This window comes from Vicugna pacos, chromosome 5 (genome assembly GCF_048564905.1).
Source record: "Vicugna pacos chromosome 5, VicPac4, whole genome shotgun sequence".
Lineage (NCBI taxonomy): Eukaryota > Metazoa > Chordata > Mammalia > Artiodactyla > Camelidae > Vicugna > Vicugna pacos.
Window position 1 is genome coordinate 96,036,329 of NC_132991.1, and position 19,732 is coordinate 96,056,060.

The following is a 19,732-nucleotide window of genomic DNA, read 5'->3' on the forward strand; positions in this document are numbered from 1 at the left end:
CCAGAGGAATGTGATGAGGGCCCGGAGGCCTTGCAGTGCTTGGCACCTGCGTGCCTGGCAACCCTGGGCCCCCTGCGCACAGCAGCCCTTGATGCACGTGCATCCCGGATTCTGTCCAGGCGGGGCAGAGAGCTGCTGAGCCCCACCCCACACCACCACCTCCAGGAAGGAGGCCAGGACCCTCCTCTCCCGGCCCCATGAGGAGTCTGCTCGCAACCCCTGTGCGGGGCTCCCAGAGTCCTGAGGACGGAGCCAGGGGACCTGTCTCCTCCGGGAATCCAGAGTGGACTCAGGAGGACAGTGCTGGGTGCCACTCATGCCCCCTGCCCTCACCACCCCCAACACCGAGGAAAACTCACATCAGCCAGGTGTGGGCCTGCCATCAGGGGTGGGCAACCGAGTGCTAGAAGTCACCCCCCAAATCCCTGAAATTCTGACTTCTGGGGCCTTCCACAGTTCAGGGGTCACGCCCAGACTCCTGGGGGCCGCCCTCAGAGGTATCTCCACGCGGCCCACCCTCCGTCTGGGAGGGGCGCTCCCAGAGCTCCTTCAGCTTGGCAGGGGAGGCCGAGGAGTGGGCAGTGCTTCGGGGGATCAAGGCCTGGACAGGAAAGCCTAGGGTCCGAGACACCTCTTGGCTTCCCGGGCCTCAGTGGGCAGGGTGCCCTCAGCCCATACTCTCCTGAGAAGGATGCAGATGAGAGGTGACCTGGGTGCTCAGACAAGCGTAGGGCCCATGGCAGAGAGGCGGCTGACCCTGGGTGCTGCCTCCCCGCTGGGCCCTGCCTTTACGGCTGAAGAGGACCAGCGGGACAAGCTGTGCAGTCCCCGAGGATGGAAAGATCACACCCACTGAGGTGAGAGCAGCTGCTCAAAAGGTTCTCTTTATCTCCTTGTAAACTTGGCCAGTTGGTACCCCAGCTGCCCCACGGGGGCTCAGGCGGTGGCGGTGGGAGGGCCCTTTGGACACAGCCTGGCCAAAGCTCCCACTTCACAGGGCAGGCTTGGGGCTCTGTGTCCAGCATCCTCTAGGGTTTGCCACCCTTGTCACATCGTAAACAACCCAGCGCCCCAGGCTCCCAAATGGGAAAGGGGCAGAGCCCCCACGAGGCCCTGAGAATCTCAACACACGGGGCAGGCGCCTCGGGAGCCCAGGGATGCACGGTCACAGTCGCCGGGCTGCTCGTTTCTACGTGGGCACTCGTTGCTGTGAGTGGCTCATCCTTTGTCACCACGCGGCCAGGGACTGGTCCGCCTGCTGGCCGCTCGGCGCCTGGAGGACCACCTGCGCCAGCGAGAAGTGTCTGCTGCGAAATTTCCCGCGGTCCGGTCCGCATGGTTGTGAAGACAAAGCCCTGGGGCCCGCCCAGTCCTGCTCCACCGTGGCCGGACACCGACAGGGCGACCCACGCGGCGTCGAGGCCGGGATCCTGGCCCTCTGCTACACGTGCAAACACCAAAGGCCTGGCGTCCTGCACTCCTGCGCCCCGGCGCCCGGACGACAGAGAAGCAGCACCCAGCAGGGCGGGGCGGGGCGGGGTGGAGGAGGTGGGGGCGGGGCTGGGCGGGGAGTTAACGAATGGTATCAAGAGGCTGGGCCTGTGGCACCTCCCGGGGCACGAGGAGGCGATACCCAGGGATGTCGTGCCTCAGCGGGGGCTGCTCCGTCCGACGGGCTCTGGGCCACCTCCTCCCAGCAGACAGCTGCTCTCACCACTCAGACAGTGACCGGGCCAGGGCACCTCGGGCCTGGACACCCGGAGGCAGAGCTGCATTTCACCCCAGGCAGCCCTGGGGGTCCTGCCGCTCTGGCTGAGGCTGCGGGTTTCGGGCCACTCCCTCCCTGTCTGGGCTGTCTGTGAAAACGTGAGCAGATGGGATGTTGCACAGGCTGGCTTAGCCGTAGGTTTAAAACAGCCTCTGTGGAGACACCAGCGGGTGGAAGGGACGAGAAGCCATCGGTACCAGCAGACAAGGTCGCTGTCCACCTGGAGCGCCAAGGGGCAGATGGCACCGGGCTGCCTTCACGCTAGGGCTCTGGGGCACGGCGGGGTGCAGACCCACAGGCAAAAGCAATTGTTTCTGCTTTTCGCATCAATTATGGAAAACCGGAAGTTAAATTTAGGAGACAGACTCAGTTTGTGGCATGTGCGGCAGGCAGCAGCCCTGCCTGGAGGACTGAGACACCCCTGGTCCGCAGGGAGCTGGGCCTGGGGGGCCCGGGGAGGGGAAGGGCAGGCACCCAGCGCTGGTCTGGACTGCACGCCCCGAAGGCCCCGTGGCTGCTGGCCCAGGGCCCAGCCTGGCTGTGGAGGGGGAGCCGGCCAGTCCTCACTGAGCTACAAGACGTGGTTCCCAGGGCGGTGACCTTGGCATCGGGGCCAACACTGCCTGGCCCACCTGGCCAGGTGGCCCTTGTCTCCAGGACACCGGGAGGAAGACAGAGGTCGTTACCTGCTGCACTGTCCACTGGCACCAGTGGCTCGCGGCTCCCAATGTGCTCCCAGGCTGAGGATGTGCCTCTCTGGATTACAACAGCTCCTCTCGTGGTCACAGGTACCTGAACTCAGTACACCTTCCTGTTTTGGAACAAAGCACACACACCTCCAAGGCTTCCCTGGGCTGCACCCGCCTGCTGACCAGCCAGGGCAGGTCAGCCAAGCCCAGGCCCAGGTTTCTCCTGCCCCTACCACGTGCTGCATGAAGCGAGGTCCTGCCCGAGGGGGCAGGCCGGGCACAGACAGGGCGACCCATGAGGCACATGGCCTGGCAGAAAGGCACTGAGCACTCCAGACAGTTGCACTGACTCCCTGGAGGGAGGCGTGGCCGCAGCTCTGAGAGAAGAAAGGATCAAGTTTCCCAGGCAGAGGGAACAGCACACACAGAGGCACGGGTGCATTTTCCGATCAGAGTGAAGGCCCATGAGCGGGTCCAGGTGGCGCGGCTTCCTGGGGAGCGGAGGGCAGGCCCAGAGGGAAGGGGGTCAGCTGCTGAGAAAAGGAGCTCAGTGGCGCTGCAGACAAGGAGGCCAGGGCCAGAGCCGAGCCGGGGGTGGGAGGGGCTGTCCTCTGGGGCAGGTGGGCCCTCCTGCCCCTGGCAGGCAGGCGATCCTCAGGAAGGAGTGTGTCCCCAGCCCAGGACATAGCCATGGGGCTGATGCCCGCTGGAACAGAAGGATTCACCTCCCATGGCAGGTCCGCGCCTGGGCCAGGCTGACACTACACATGACCCCAGAGGCCCAGTGCTGCCCAGGCGTGACCAGGCCAGCCCCAGGCCCCAGATGCCACGGTGGGGCAGGTCCTGAGGCTGCGGGCTCTATCTGGGTCTGCACAGGCCCTCCTTACACAGGCCTCCAGGCTGTGCAGATCTCCCACTTTGTGCCCCATTCCTTCGGCCTGGTAAGCCCTCACCACTTCACTGACCCTGGGGTGGGTCCACTGCCCTTCACCAAGGCCCAGCTCCGGTGCCACTGCTCCCCTTAGGCCTTTTCCAGGCAGCCCCCTGGGGTTGTCCCCTCTCCTGGGGTCTCAGCTCCCGGGAGGCTGGCGCAGTACCCAGGTCCTCTCCCGACCTGCAGGCTGCTGGTAAGGCTTCTACTTCCCGCCTGCTGACACTGCTTCAGCTGGAGCTGCCAGATGGGGTCCTGGCCCACAGGGACTGCCTGGTCAGGAAGGAGTCAGGGGCGTGAGGGAGGGGGAGAGGTAGGGAGGGGGGAGGGAGGGGCGCCCACTGGGCCTCCCTGTGCTGGAGAGGGCCAGGTGAACCAGTGGCATGACATGCCTGCCCTGGGCCAGCAGGGACCCCGTTCTGGTCGCCCTCCCTGGGGCCCCCTGAGTTGCTCTCTGTCCACCACTCAGGTCGTGTCCCCTCTGTCTGTTCTTTGGTCCGTCAGAAGAACAGAGTGCCACTACCCCAGCAGGGCTGTGGGGGTCCTTGTGTGCTCAGGCTGTGACTGTCCAGCCTGGCTAAAGCTCATGGAGTCCTCGAAGCCCAGGGGCACCAGACAAACCCAGCCCAGGACAAGTGCTGGGCAGGGGGTTCTGCTGAGCTGTGGAGCGAGTCCTCGTGGTAGAAGGTCACATTCCGGTCCCAGGGGAGGTTCTTCCATCCTTGTCCACCACGAAGCTTCTGTGAAAGCCGGGACGCTTCTCTGGCTGCGGCCCGGGTGTCAGACCCCTAAGGCAGAGCAGAGTCCGCGGCAAGCTCCCAGCCGGCCCCCTTGAGGACTGTAAGAAGCGTGTGGCTGCTCAGACAGCGCCCGGTCCGGGCCGCTTCATGTGCTCACCCACGCCGCGGGGCTCCTCCGGCGTCCGGCGTCCCAGCAGCTCTGCTAGGCAGGGCGCCCTCGCGGCCGGCTCCTTCTGCGGGGAGCCTCCGGTTGCGTTTACTCCGCCACCTGTTGACTCCGTAGGTGGGGAGGCTCCCCAGCGAGCACCCCTCAGTTATGTGTGTGAAGACTGAACGCCAGGCCCTCGGCGTGAGGGGCAGAGGAAATGTTTCTTCCAGAAGGGTCAGGACTGAATGCGTCCTCAGTGTGTGCCCGTGTGTTTATACACACGGGGCACCTGTATTTTCTAAACTGAGTCTCCATCAGCCAAGCCTGCGTCTGCAGACTACGGCCGCTGGGCCAAATCTGGTCCGATGCTTTTTTGCAAATAAAGTTTTATTGGCACGCAGCCACACCACTATAACTGCTCTTCCACCACCGCAGCAGGGTTGAGTGACTTCGACACAGCCTGTAAGGCCAGCCGAGCCTGAAATGTTTGCTCTCTGGCCCTATAAGGAAAACTCTGGGGCCCCTGAGCCCAGCAGGATGTACTGAGCTGGGCATCCGCCCAGGACAGCAGAGAGCCGGGAGGAGGGGGCGGGAGGGGGCTGGAGGGCAGAGGACAGCTCACCGAGCGCTGGTTTTCACCGACTGGACGTTGAAGGCTCCTCCTCCCCCACCGACGGTACAACACCCCTGCTGCCTGCCAGGCCTGGACAGTCAGGACAAGCATTGATAGCGGGTCAGGGAACAACGACAAACAGCAAAAAGCAGCAGGTGCGGTAGCAGCCCATCCAGCCAAAGCCTCGGCTCCTGGACACCACCCTCCACCCGCCCCCGCCCGCCATCCGGCCCAGGGCCTGCTGGGAAATGCTCTGGGCACTGACCACGGCCAGTGTGGCCCTGGGGCCCAGGGTGGCAGGTTGGGTGCGGACCATGGCCTCCCACCGGCTGCTGGTGGCCCCCCCAGAGGCCCTGCGCAAGCCCCTGTCCATCCCCAGCCGGCTTCTGCTGGGGCCCGGACCCTCTAACCTCCCTCCCCGCGTCCTGGCGGCTGGGGGGCTGCAGATGGTGGGGCACATGCACAAGGAGATGTTCCAGGTAGGACGCCGGGGGGCACAGCGGTCAGTCCCTGCGCTGCCTCCGTACCGTGGAGGGGAGGGGCAGGCTCTGACCTGGGTGCCCACCACCCCCAGATAATGGACGAGATCAAGGAAGGCATCCAGTACGTGTTCCAGACCAGGAGCCCCCTCACGCTGGCCGTCAGTGGCTCGGGGCACTGTGCGCTGGAGGCAGCCCTGTTCAACCTCCTGGAGCCAGGGGACCCCTTCCTGGTTGGGGTCAACGGCGTCTGGGGGCAGCGGGCTGCAGACATCGGAGAGCGCATTGGTAAGAGACGGGCAGAGGGTGGGTGCAGCCTCCAGCTCCATCCTTCACCAAAGACCTCGCTCCTCCAGCATGAAGCCTGGAGCCTCCCCTCCCCAGGGGCCAACCTCCACCCCTCCCCAGGCAAGACTTGCCCCCCTCTTTGTGGCCCTTCATGCGTCCACCACCCACAAGCCTACTGCCTCCTCCAAGTGGGCTTCTGGGTGCGCAAAGGCCCCCCGACCACTTCTCAGAGTCTGGGGACAGCTGTTTCTGGAGCACATGGGGGGATGGCCCTGCAGGAACTCCTCTGGTCTCAGCTTAAGCCCGGAGAGTCCCCAGCAGCACCTGAGGTCCCCAGGTGGGTCACTTCCGCTCTGTCACAGGACAGGGTTTCAGAAGCCAAAATACCTCCCTCAAAAATCTCACATACAGCTCTATCTCTGGAGCTGCAAAACACGGAGGTCTGGACAGGATTTCTACTTCCCGAGTAAATTTTTCCAAAGAGAGAGACGAAAGTCCAGCTCAGGGGCGTCACTGGGTTTAATGATTGATGCTGGGTTTGAAAAGACCCAGAGCTCCTGCCTGGGCAGCTCCTCACTTGGCCACCCTCGACCCTGGTTAATGGCAAACCCCAAAGGGGTCCCGACCCTCACCTGGGCCCCTTCGGTCCACACTCTGGTCTTCAAGGGGCACCAGTTTGGGGCAGAGGCCAGGACCCCAGGTGGACCTTGGGTGCTCTTGTGGCAGGGGCAAACCCCTCTCTTGCTTCCACCCCACACGCCCACGGCCTTGGGCCCTCCCTAAGGCTGAGAGGGGCTGGGGCCTCCCCGCCTCACATGTGCCTCCGGGACCTCTGTGTGTGGGGCACGTGGGTTCCAGAGAGGAGGAGCAGGAGCGGGGCTGCCTTCCTGGGGCCTCAGCCCCCAAGACGGCAAAGCCTGCTCAGGCCACTCTCAGCCGTTCACTCCTTCATCCAATCACCCATCAAACACTGAGGCCCCTCTGAAGCCATCCTCTGCTGGGAATTCCCAGTCAGCTGGACCCAGTATGAGCCCTTGTTTATTTCCCGTGTGAGGAGTGCTGCAAAGGACCGGGAACACCCCGACCTGGCTGGGCTCGGGGAAGGGGCCTGGGGAGGCGACAGCGCATCTGAGTGACCCGCTCTCATCCAGAGCACCCAGGAAGCCTGGGTTCATGGAGGGCACCCCACCTTCCTCCTCTGTGTAGAAGCTGGGGGGCACCAGGGATGGCCTTCAGGGGCCCACCTGCTCAGCACGGCCACTGACCCCAACACTGGCTCCCGCCCCGTGTGCCAGGGACCACTCACCACTCCCTCTGCCCTTGCCCCCAGGAGCCCGTGTGCACCCGATGATCAAGGACCCTGGAGGCCACTACACGCTGCAGGAGGTGGAGGAGGTACAGGTGGACTCTGGCTGGGGGAGGGGCCAGGTGGCTGGGCGGGGCTCAGGGCTGGGAGGCTGGGCCACAGGCTGGTCCTCAGCTCTTCCAGTGCCAGGTGCCTGGCCACGGGAGGAGCTACCTGGGAGCAGGTTGGAAGCCTGATGGGGAGGGTCCTGCCCGGCAGGGAAAGTGATTCAGGAGCCCAGGCCTGTGGGCAAGACAGAGGGCGGGAGGTGGGAAATGGGAACAGGACATGCTCTGATATCAGGGTGCCAGCCCCTCCCTGTCAGGTGAGGTCAGTCCCAGCCAGCCCAGACCCGGGGGATCCAGCTGACCTCACTACGGCCCAACAGGATCCGGGGTGGGGGGGGGGGGGAGGCTGGGGCCACTCTTGCTCAGTCCCTGGAAGAAAGTCCTCGTCTTCCTGGGACAAGCCCCCCTCTCGGAGCCGAGGCCCGGCCCCACTAAGAACACACGCAGGAGGGAGGGGTGAGGGGACCCCTGTCCTGCTGCTCAGAACTGTGCCGGCCACCGGGAGGAAGTGTTTTGGGGGGTGGGCCCTGCCCTTCCCTCAGAAGGACAAGCCCTTCTGGGAGGGCCTGCCCACCTGAGGACGCCCCTCCCTCAATGGCTCTGCCCAAGAGGTCACCCCTGTCTCCTCAGGCCCTGGCCCGGCATAAGCCGGTGCTGCTGTTCCTGACCCAGGGGGAGTCGTCCACTGGCGTGCTGCAGCCCCTCGAAGGCTATGGGGAGCTCTGCCACAGGTGAGCTGTCCCTCAGGTGAGCCTGTCCCTCAGGTGAGCCTGTCCCCGAAGGTGAGCCTGTCCCACAGGTGAGCCTGTCCCTCAGGTGAGCTGTCCCTCAGGTGAGCCTGTCCCACAGGTGAGCCTGTCCCTCAGGTGAGCTGTCCCTCAGGTGAGCCTGTCCCACAGGTGAGCTGTCCCTCAGGTGAGCTGTCCCACAGGTGAGCCTGTCCCTCAGGTGAGCCTGTCCCACAGGTGAGCTGTCCCACAGGTGAGCCTGTCCCTCAGGTGAGCTGTCCCTCAGGTGAGCCTGTCCCTCAGGTGAGCCTGTCCCACAGGTGAGCTGTCCCACAGGTGAGCCTGTCCCTCAGGTGAGCCTGTCCCACAGGTGAGCCTGTCCCTCAGGTGAGCTGTCCCACAGGTGAGCTGTCCCACAGGTGAGCCTGTCCCTCAGGTGAGCTGTCCCTCAGGTGAGCCTGTCCCTCAGGTGAGCCTGTCCCTCAGGTGAGCTGTCCCTCAGGTGAGCCTGTCCCTCAGGTGAGCCTGTCCCACAGGTGAGCCTGTCCCTCAGGTGAGCTGTCCCTCAGGTGAGCCTGTCCCACAGGTGAGCTGTCCCACAGGTGAGCCTGTCCCTCAGGTGAGCCTGTCCCACAGGTGAGCCTGTCCCTCAGGTGAGCTGTCCCTCAGGTGAGCCTGTCCCTCAGGTGAGCCTGTCCCCGAAGGTGAGCCTGTCCCTCAGGTGAGCCTGTCCCACAGGTGAGCTGTCCCACAGGTGAGCCTGTCCCAGGATGGTGGTGCTGGGGGCGGAGCCAAACTCAGCTTAGATTCAGGCCAGGGGTAGGGTAGGGCTGCTGGCAGGCCCTTCCAGCCCAGGAGGTAGCAGGTGAAGCTCACCTCCCACCCTGCCATCCCCAGCCTAGCCTCTGGATCATGAGGTCGGGGTGCAGGCCCTCTTGCATCCTCCTTGCACTGGGCTGAAGCTAGGTCGACCCCTCCCATCTGACAGTGGGCCTAGATGCCCCCACAGGGCCATTGCCCTCCAGGCTGCGTGGCTGGGAAGGACTTGGTGCTGACCCTGCAGCTTTGGAACCAGGGTCTGCTCGGGCCTGCCCCACCTCCCCTCGAGATCCCGGAGCCCCAGAGCGGCCTCCTGCCCTCCACTGCCCTCCCCCAGCCTCCCCATCCCCTGCACCAGGTGCCTGGGGCCTGGGGTGGACTTGGCTGAGATCCCCTCCTGTGACCAGCAGGCCCACTCTGGAGAGCTGGCCTCAGGATGGAAGGAGAGGAACTCCACAGCCAGGCAGGCTTAGCCTGGCAGGGCTGCTGTCCACTTGGGGGCCGCTCAGCACAGCCCCAGCCAGGACGCCCTGCCCCTGGGGTCTGTGCAGTGAGTCAAGCTCTCATGTGTAGTCTGGACTGCGGCTCTCAGGGGTCCGCATGGGATACTCTCTGTACCTTTTCTAAGAGAATGTGGACATGCTGGGGGGTCAGAGCTCTCAACTCAGGCTGGTTCTGGACTCTGTCCTCCCCACGCTCCGGACGCCTGGCCAGCGGGCTTTCGGCAAAGGGAGGCCCAGCCTTGTGCCGCCCTGGCCCCTGGACCTGCGTTCTCAGAGCCCCAGGCCACCCCCAGGACCCCAGACGGCCTGGCTGGCCCTTGTGCTCACCTGTGTGTGGGCGTCCTGGGCCAGGGAGGCTGGGGCCCTGACTTCCCAAGGCCCCCGTGGTGACCCCGGCCCTGCCCGGTGCCTCATCCTGGTTCTGACACAGAGCTGGCCCTGGGGGTCTGAGAGTGTCCTACTGCCCCTCCAGAAGCCCCACCTTGTGGGGAGGTCTGAACCCCACTCCTGCCGCCCCTCCCCCAGGCACAGGTGCCTGCTCTTGGTGGACGCTGTGGCATCCCTGGGCGCGGTCCCTATCTACATGGACCTGCAAGGTAAGGGTGTGCCCCCCCACCGCACAGCCAAACAGTGGGCTCTGAGGGTCAGAAGGCCTCAATGGGAGGTCTCGAGTGCCCACGTCTGCAGGTCCACCCTGAGCCACGTGTCGGATGAGGCTTCATTTGCACAAGACCTGGGGGAGGCAGCAGCTCCTCACAGGGGACGAGACAGGCTCCATGAACTAATGGATACATGGGGTTTCTGCAGGGCCTTCAGGCCGGGACCTGAGGGACAGGCCTCAGGGGGCATCTTCTCCAGGGCAAGCCTTTGGAGAGGTGCTCAGAGCCCAGACAGGAGCGGGTGGGAGCAGCGCCTGGGCCCCTGCCCATCAGGTGTGGGGACAGGGATGCCTCTGGTCCCAGCTGGGCCCCGGTTCCCCGGCTGCCTGCACCCCCAGCCTGTCACAGGCAGAGAGCTCTGCTGTCGGGTGGCCTGCGGGCCAGCGTGGGAATGCCTTCTGTGCCCAGCATTTCCTCCTGGAGTAAACCCAAACCACCATGGGTGGTGCTGGGTCCACTGACCCCCCCACTTGGACTGCCCACTTCCTCCCCTGCAGAGCCCTCTGCGCAGGGGGTCTGGCGTGAGGGGCGATTTCTGGCTGACCCTCTAATCCCTGTTCTGAAAGGTCAGATGCCGAGAGGGCCCTGGGACACGGAGCAGGGTGGTAGGGCTGGACCCCCAGTAGGGGGAGACGCTGCCTTAGGAGGATCCAGCCTGAGGCCCCGGGGGGCTCAGGACACCTCGCCTCCTCACTGCCCACCCCGGCCCCACTTGTCCTGCTGGGTCTGCAGACGCCAGCTCACTGCCCACAGGTCACTCCCGGTGTTCCTCTTCCATTTCCATCACTGGCTAAATCCTCCCAGCCACCCCCTTCCTCTGTGCAGACCTCTGGACGTCCACCCCTCTTCCTCCGTGCAGACCTCCGAGCGTCCACCCCTCTTCCTCCATGCAGACCTCCGGGCATCCCAGTTTAGGCTTTAGGGATGAGCCGGGAAGAGCGTCCTCGGCCCGCCTGGCGGTGTTGGGGACACACAGCTCCCTCGGGGCCCCATCATCAGGGAGTCGATGCAGGACTCAGATTTGAACCCTGGTCCCTGGTCCTTCCTGCCTTTGTCTTGACCCCGCCCTCCGCTGCTGCCCGCAATTTAAACTCCCCTCAAATTTTCTGGGGAGGTCAGTGGACAGCACTTCAAGATGTGAGAAGAACAAACAGTGTCCTTCTCTACCTCCCCCGCCACTGCACTCACTCACCACACCCCTCACGCCCGATGGGTGGGCTTCCGCATCAAGCAGACACTAACCGGTGCCCTCCAGTGAACACAGTCCACCTGCAGGAGCGCCAGGCCCCACCGGCTAAGGGTTTAGTCCCTCAGGGGCATCTCCTCACTCCAGACACTACTCGAATGCTGGCCCCGGCTTACCCCAAGCTTCTGCTGGACTCCCAGGGCCTGGGCTGGGTAGGACCCCCGGACGACCCCTCCCCTCATGGGGTGGGCCGCCTAAGCTCACACCCCTCCCTCTACAGGTATCGATGTCTTGTACTCTGGCTCCCAGAAGGTCCTGAATGCCCCTCCAGGCACCTCGCTCATCTCCTTCAGTGACAAGGCCAAGTGAGTGAGCCCGGGCCCCCAACCCAGGGCTGCAGGGGCAGCGAGGCTGGATGGCCCGGAGGAGGGAGGGACAGAGCAAGAGAGGGAAGGGCTCCTGGGGCCGGCTCGGAGAGCCACTGGAACGTTCCCACCCACCTCGGACGGCGCCCACGCTGGACAGGTGTCCACCCTAGACAGGTGCCCACTCTGGACAGGTGCACAGAAGCTCGGGACCCCAGGGAGAAGGGTGGTGGGGCAGGCTGAGGGCCATGGGCGTGAACCAGTGACTGGAGCAGGCTGGCCTCCGGAAGGCGCTCCTCGTGCAGCGGGGGCTCATGTGCAGGCTGCAGGGCCTGGCATTGTCGCAGCTCCCAGGCTTCAAGCCAAGGACTGGGGGCAGTGCCAGTCCCCTGCTGCCTCTACCCTGGGCTCGGGGGGACAGTCAGTCTCCTTTTTCCTCCCCAGGAACAAGATCTACACCCGGAAGACAAAGCCTTTCTCCTTCTACCTGGACATCAAGTATCTGGCCAACATCTGGGGGTGTGACGACAAGCCCAGGAGGTGAGGGAGGGGGAGGGGAGGGACTGAGAGGGGGAGGGGAGGGGAGGGACTGGGAGGGGGAGGGGCGGGGCACGGACGGGATGTGGATTGGGGGTGGGCAGGGCTAGGGATGAAGGCGGAAGGGTGAGAAGGGGACACTAAGGCATGAGGGGGCTGGGCAGGGATGGGGACCAGGCCGAGGGCGGCTGAGGGGCATGGAGTGGTGTCCTCTCCCTGCCTCCAGCCTCTAATCAGATTTGCACACTGGGTTCTGAGCCCCACCTTCATGACCCCCACCCCAACTGGAGCCCCAAGATTCCCCAGTCCAGGCCATCAATGCCCCTGGGTCCCCTCATTCCTCCCAGGGCCCCCAGGCATGGTCCACAACCCCCTTTCCATGGGCCCTCTCCTTCCAGAAGTCCCAGCCACCTTCAGGCACTTTGGACCTGGCCTGACACATCTTCCCACTCCTGGGCCTCGGTTTACCCATCTCTCAAAAGGAGAGGGTGAACTGAAGACTCTGTGAGGTGGCTCTGGCCATAACCCACGTCCCTTATGCCACACATGAGGACAGGGACACCAGGAATTGTGCCCTACCCAGGGGACACATCAGGGGTGCTGGGGCTGAGGGTCTGGACCAGCTCCTGGTCTCCAGTCCTGCCAGCTTCCCTCTGCGGCCAGGCCAGTGTCCCTTGTGGGAGCCCTTCCAACTCTGAGTCAGCACCTCCCAAACTGGACAGCGCTCCCCTGGGACCAGGGCTGGCCCCTTGTCAGAGAGCCTGACCCACTGGGGCTGGGATGGAGCGAGCCACTGCCCTGGCCCCCACCCAGTGACGCTGGACCAAGCCCCTCATGCCTTCCAGATACCATCACACCACCCCCATCATCAGCTTGTACAGCCTGAGAGAGAGCCTGGCCCTCCTCGCGGAGCAGGTGAGGCGGGGAGCAGCCGAGAGCAGCGTGGAGCTGGGGCCAGGTGCTGTGAGGCCCCTTCCCGCGACTCCCTCAGGCAGTTCTGGGGGTGGGGTGAGCGGGATTCTGAGACACGGATAACTGCTGGTTGGTTGGCCGAGGGGTCTGCAGACAAGGAAGGGGTGATGGGGGCGCTGCTGGAGAAGAGCTCTGGGCCGGGAAGGGGATGGGCTCCAGGCAGCAGGTCGGGGGATGGCAGGGGCACTGTCTGTGGGCCGAGGGTGGGGCCCAGGAGGACAGATGGGGCAGATGGAGTGATGGGGCAGGTGTGGACCGTCTTCTGACCCCTTGGTTCTTCACGAAGACCTCAGTGAGGGCCCAGCTGAGCAGAGGGGGCTTGAGGAGAGAGGCCAAGAAGAGAGGGCCAGGAAGCGGGGCCAGAGGCTGGGGTGCGGAGCGAGAACACCTCCAGCTGGCCAGGCTCTCCCTGCAGTCGCCACCAGCTGCCAGGGTTGGGGCAGGAGCCAAGTGGGGACAGCTGGTGCGACTGCAACCAAGGTGGGGCCCTTGCTCAGAGCAACGTTCACAACCATGGGACACAAGGGACCAAGAGTGGTCCAGGCCAGGAAACAGCCCCAGGGCGGCCCCTGGGGGGGGGGGTGCCAGACAGCAGCCCAGAGGCCAGAAGAGACCCTGGGCCGTGGCTGGCCTTCCTGTGTGGTGTGGCACTGCTCCGGCCACGTCTGCCCTCAGTGGGCGCTCATGCAGCCCCCGCCCTGGACTCGAGGGGCCCCTGGGCTGAGCAGGCACAGTATCAGGCTGCGTGCGAGGCTGGGAGAGAAGACTAGGAGCTGCAGCCTCCCGGGGGTCTCTACGAGGAGGGGCCGTGGGTGCGAGCTGTGTGGGGAGAGAGGGACACAGGCCATGGGGGTCAGAGGGCTGGGAAGACAGGAGGCAGTGTGTGGCCCAGAAGCCCCTCCTGCTCCCCTGGCCAGCTCTCACATCTGGCTAGGTGCCCTCCCCTCACCGCTCCAGGGGCCACGAGGAGCCAAGCACTGGCTGGGCCCACCGTGTCCCCCCTCCCAGACTATTTTCACCACCCTGAGATAGCTCAGGCCCCGCCCCAGGGCAGAGGCAGGGCCTGGACCTGGGGGCCCAAGGGGGCTCCCATGGGGCTCAGAGTCCAGGCCAGGAGAGGAGCCCCTCCCCAGTTCAGTGCTGCCCCCACCATGGATGGGTCTCTCCCCTGAGGAGGACCCCACCCACCCTGGTGCCCTCTCCCCCCACAGGGCCTGGAGAACAGCTGGCGGCAGCACCAGGAGGCCACCGAGCACCTGCACAGGCGCCTGCGGGCGCTGGGCCTGCAGCTCTTTGTGAAGGATCCAGTGAGGAGGGCAGAGGGCCTGGGGGCAGGGGGCGGGGGCGGGGGTGGGAGCAGGGAGGGCTCCTGCCCAGCCCTCTTTAGGTGGGTATGAGGGCCCTGTGGTCCTGGGCTGGGGGCAGCCATGGCCAGGGTCGTGGATTCCTGGCCTCTGGGTCTGAGGACACTTCCCTGTGCCCCCAGTCTCCCCAAAGCCTCCTGTCTGGAGTAGCTCTGGGTGACCTGGGAGCTGACAGATGTCCATCGGCCCCCAGACCCCCGACCTGGCACCGGCCTGGAGTGGGTGGGGGGTGAGAAGGTCAGCTGAATGGGCCAGGCACCCCGAGTCTCAGTGGATGCGGCCTGGCCGAGGGGAGCAGACACCGGGAGGGGGTCCCTGGGAGGCTACAGGCCCTGCCCTGAGCACCAGCTGCTGGCGTGGCTGCTGGGACAGCGGGGGCCTGGCTCTCCTTGGGCCCTTCCTCCCGAGCTGGGCTCTGCCCCCTCCCCCGCCTGCCCCTCTGAGCCCGAAGCCAGGGCCCCCCGGGCCAGGGCAGTGGAGCTGGCTCTCAGCAATCATGAGGGGCTGAGCCCGGCCTGTCCTGCAGGCCGTCCGACTGCCCACTGTCACTGCTGTGGCCGTGCCCTCTGGCTACGACTGGAGGGACATTGTCCACTACATCATGGACCATTTCAGCATCGAGATCACCGGCGGCCTGGGGCCCTCGGCAGGGAAGGTGAGCACACCAGGCCCAGGCTGAGATCAGTGGTCACGAGAGCCCAGGACGGCCGGGGGGTCCAGGAGGGGACACCCTTCTCTGACGCCAGGGCTTGTACAGGGAGTGATCCAGGCGGCGTGTCCCCTCCTGCCCCTTCTCCCCGCAAGGGGCCCCACCTGGCTCTGTCCGACCTCGGGCCCCGCCAGGGGGAGCCCAGAGGGAGGCCGGCGTCTGCACCCTGACTGTCCCCCAGGTGCTGCGCATCGGGCTGCTGGGCTGCAACGCCACCCGAGAGAACGTGGACCGAGTGACCGAGGCCCTGCAGGAGGCCCTGCAGCACTGCCCCCGGAACAAGCTGTGACTTGCCCACCCCACTGCGCCCACCCGGTGCGGGAGGGGAGGGGCCTACGCCCACCCAGCGGGGGGAGGGGAGGGGCCCAGCTGCCGCAGACCGTGCAGGTGGGTGAGCCTGGGGTGGGACAGTTGCGGACCCGACCCAGGAAAGGCAGTGGGAGGGGGAGGACCAGGCAGCCGCCCCAGCCCCAGGTGGCCCTTTTCATCCCAAGGGGACCATCCCAGATGTGGGCCATTTGCCCTCAGACTCCTCAGCACCCCCAGCGAGCGGCAGTCCCCACAGGTCCCTGGCCTTCTGCAAACGGTCCGTAAGAACCGGCTGCTTGCCTGCCCTCGCTGCTTGTGTGGTGGGGGCACCGAGCACTGCTGCTCCCAAGTGCACTGCAGCTGGGGGCCCTGGGGGGCAGAGCCTCACCTGGGCCCCCCAGGGATGCAGTATGGGGTGTGTGGCTATGTCAGCTGGGCTGGGGGCCCTGTCACTGCACACTCTGGCCCCAGACCTTGAACATGCAAAACACGTCCTCGCAGACCACCTCCGTGGAACCCCCACGGCCCACACGGACCAGGTACCAACATGCCCACAAGCACACAGCCAAGACTGAGCCCCAGGAGGGAGAGACACACCACAGGCACCCAGGCCAGTGCAGGCGTGCACGTCTGGGAGGGCCTCAGCCCCGAGGCCGCTGGGCCCTCAAGTGTGCCTGAGGGCGGCCCCCAAGCCCCAGCACCCTCCCCCTCCTCAGCGTGGCTCCCTCTGATGCTCTGCCCCTTAGCTCCAGCCCCTCGTTGGGGTTTCTGCCTGAGCCAGATTTCTCAGTCTCTCCTTTCTCAAAAGGTTCACACCAGACCAGCCCCTGACCTCCTCTGGACACAGTAGCCTTCAGCCGGTCACAGCCATGTCCACATTTCCGGGTCCACACGGATCCTAAGAACCTCTGGGAGGAAGGCAGGGCAGGGTCTCCCGCTTGCCGAGAAGGACCCCACACCCCACGTAGGCTGGTGACTGTGTGTGCCGGGGAAGGGGGCGTTGAATTGGCTGCCCCGCTGGCAGAGACCCAGGTGTGGGCACTGGGGAGAGAACCTGGAACCTAGGCCACCGGGCACCCACTCTCTAGAGAAGCCCCCTACCCAGCTCACTTGGGTGGAGACACCCAAACAAACATGTTCTGTTGTGTCCCAATATCCCGAGGCCACAGCCTCAGGAAAGCCTGCGGGGAGGGCCTCTGCCGGACGCTGCAGACACTGGGTCAGGTCTTGCCCCAGACACCTTTGGCCGTTTGCCCAGAGGGACCCAAAGGTAACACAGGGAGCCCCAGGGCAGGCCCGCCCAGGCCAGGCCACCACTCGGCTCCCAGCCAGGGAGCTCTACGTCTCCTTCCTGGGTGGTGGAGGTGGGGTGGTCATGTGGGGAGGTCTGCCTCAAGCAAGAGCAGGCTGAGGAGGGGTCAGAGGCCTGGAGGGCCGGTCATGCCCACAACCCAGGTCCAAGCTGGCTGGCTGGGATGTGGAGAGCCGGGGCAAGGCCCTGCTGCCAGAGGTGGAGCCCAAGCCCTCTGGGGGTCCCTTCCCTCCCGGGTGACTATCTGAGCAGACCGAGGTGACTATCCTCCCAGGTGACTATCTGAGTCTGATCTGGCAGCAGAGGGTCGAGTGGGCAGTGGTGATACTGGCCAGGCAGGGCTCTGAGACCTCCAGGCCAGGCTGGCTGCTGGTCACTGTCATTGCAAAGCCCCACACCACAGATCAGAGAGGAGCTGGTGAACGGGGACACCCAGTCCACCTCCCCAAGTGAGGGGCTGCTGTGCCACACTGCCGAGGGCCAGCACAGGCTCTGGGTGAGTGTGGACACGGAAGGGTCCCCAGGACCACGGCCCAGAGATGAACGGGGCCGGCCTCCTGCCCAGACATCACCCAGCCCACTCCCCGGGGTCCTGCCCAGGGCTGACGGGCAGCTCAGCACACCCGGCTCCGACCTGGAGCACCGTGCCCACCTCCCCGTGAGTCATCTGGAGGACATGGGGCCCACTGTGGCAGAGCCCAAGTGTGAGAAGGGCAGGGCTGGGTGCATGTGTGCAGATGAGGAAGGGGCGAGGGCTGGGCCACACAGGAAGGAGTCCCAGAGGTGCTGTTGGGGACCAGAGCAGAGACGGGCCTGAGACCACCCGTCCGGTGGAGTGCAGTCACAGAACACATCCTGTGGGCAGTTCTGGGTGGGACTTGTCTGGAAGGCTCTGGGAAGATGTCTGTCCTTGAAAAGGCACATGGAAAGGGAGGCACGTGGTAAACTGTTCCCCTCTCTGACAGCTCTCTCTGCTTCCAACAGATATACATCCACAGGAGGCAGGGCAGGGGAAGACCCAAAAAAGGAAGATCCCGATCCAGCAGGAAGCCAGAGAGAGAGGCGGAAACACCACACTGGCGAGGAGGAGCTGTGCCTGCGCCTGCAGGAGAACCAGGACCGGGTCCAGTTCGTCCTGCCCTCACTCCTGCAGCTCCTCCCGCACCCGCACCTGCACCTCTAGGCAACGCAGAGCCAGTTCAGGCATCACCACGCCTCAGGCTGAGCCCCCTCTGCACTCACCAGGACCGTCTTCTCCGATTTCCCACCATCAATCCGCTCCGCCACCCAAACTTACTCCCCTCCCCTGGTGTCGTTTTGGTTGGGTTCTTCTGTAATTTCCTTTTTTTCTTTCATGTCATTTACAGGATCCGCTATTTTTATGTTTTAAGTTTGCAGTAATAAAATTTATACTTTTTCCCTTTTAAATCATGCACTTCAGGAGCGTTAGATGCATTCACAATGCTGTGTGACTGTGGGCTCCGTTTGGCAGAAGTCCCACCGCGACGGAATGAATTACTCGAGACTCTGGAAAGTCAGGAGAGCGAGAGGGAGTCGTGGACCAACCCCCAGAGCCCCTCAAACACTCCCATGTTTATTGTGCACAAAGAAAATACCACAGTTGTGTCATGGAACGCAGGAGCTTACGGAAACGCAGGATCAGGTAGAGATTGTAAAATCCACAGTGGGTGCAAAGGGTCAATTTACCCTCAGGGCAGTCATGGAGGGAGGGGAGCAAGGGACACTCTTCAGACATAGAAGCTGACTACAAAACGGACCACCAGCTCGTCTTGGGGGTTAGACCACCTAAAGGCAGGAAGCACGCCCAGCGTTTACAGCTGAGGGCGTGGGTCGTCGCTCAGCAACGAGCCGAGTAAACCCTGAACTATGGACTCGTGCTTAAAGCAAGCGTGTCCTGCGTTTATAGCAAGGGACACACCACGGCTTTGCCACTGGAAGCAGCCCTAAGCTGGAACCTCAACTATGCAAGCAAGGCGCTGTCTCCGCTTTTTACGGCAAGGAGACAGGCGTGCGGATGCAGCGGCGCCTCTAGCAAAGCACGTTTGTTCTTCCTAAAGGTGACAAGCGGCTGGGGTCTGTTACACTTTGTTACCCCGACCACGGGCTCCCACGCGCGAACAGCACTGCTGTCTGGCTTCAGACTGTTGCATTCAGAGGAAAGCCCTGGATCCAGAGCACGCGCTCTCCCCCACCCCCTCCACCCTCCAGCCCCCCAGCCCCTGACAGCCCCGAGTCCTCTCTCTCTGTGTGTCTTCACCTCTCCTGGATGTTCCCCATCAATGAAACCCTACAAAAGGGGGCTCTTGATGTCTGCGCATATATTGTAAGCCCATATATTGTTTTTACTTGAAACAGCATTTTTGTTGTTTGAAAGGGAAATCCAGGTGGATTAAAGATGCTATGTGCGAAATGAAGCCCTTTTAGTAACTCTGCATAATCTCGGGGTAGACACTGCTGTTCCCCAGTGACACCACCGCCAGAAGGCAGAAGGGAGATGCTTAGCACCTCCTGCGGCAAAACCACCAAACAAATCAACAAAACAAGCAAAAGCCCAGAAGAACAGCTGGAAAGACGAACCACAACCTGGAAAAGCATCCCTCATGACCCGAGGTCGGAGACAGGCTCCACATCGCTGTGGTCCCAACCCCGGTGTTCTAGGCAGAAACAGAGCGCACGGGCAGTCCCAGTGAGGGGCAGTGCAGGCGGCCAGCGTGTGCTGGAGATGCTCCTCGTCTGAGGTGAGGACACAGGCAGGCAGACGCACTGTGGAGGCCGCACTGGTCCCCATCACACCGGCGGGTCTTCAGTCAGGTGACAACCAGCCCTGGTGACAACGTGAGGAGGCAGAGGCCCCAGCAGATCCCCTGGGGGAAGAGCAAACAGACACTCCTCTCTGGGAGAGCAGGGTGCAGGACGCATCAAAGGGCCACGAGTGCACCTTCCCCAGCAGCGCTGGACCTAGGAGCTGACCCCACCAAAGTGCTCGCACAGCTTTTCAAAGATGTCTTTTCTTCAGTTACGTGTGCGCGGCCACCAGCAGAGGTGCACTAATGGGATGGCCCAGACACGGTCGCATGGCAGCTGCGGTCCGCGTGGCAGCCCAGAGGGCCAGACGACCTGAAATAGTGCTTCTGAGTTCCTAGTTGCTCCTGAGTTTCTGGCCTAGTCTGTGCTGTTTT

The 19,732-nt window shown here is 64.1% G+C and overlaps 1 protein-coding gene across 1 annotated transcript; it reads left to right on the plus strand.

Annotated features, from left to right (window-relative positions):
- Positions 1–5,188: 5,188 nt before the first annotated feature.
- On the plus strand, positions 5,189–15,200 carry AGXT (alanine--glyoxylate aminotransferase). Its single transcript, XM_072960676.1, has 11 exons — positions 5,189–5,368; positions 5,464–5,656; positions 6,987–7,051; positions 7,700–7,800; positions 9,645–9,715; positions 11,245–11,329; positions 11,774–11,869; positions 12,712–12,781; positions 14,050–14,145; positions 14,729–14,857; positions 15,093–15,200. Exons 1-11 carry the CDS (start codon positions 5,204–5,206, stop codon positions 15,198–15,200), a joined length of 1,179 nt encoding a protein of 392 aa, XP_072816777.1. The 5' UTR covers positions 5,189–5,203.
- The last annotated feature ends 4,532 nt before the right edge of the window (positions 15,201–19,732 follow it).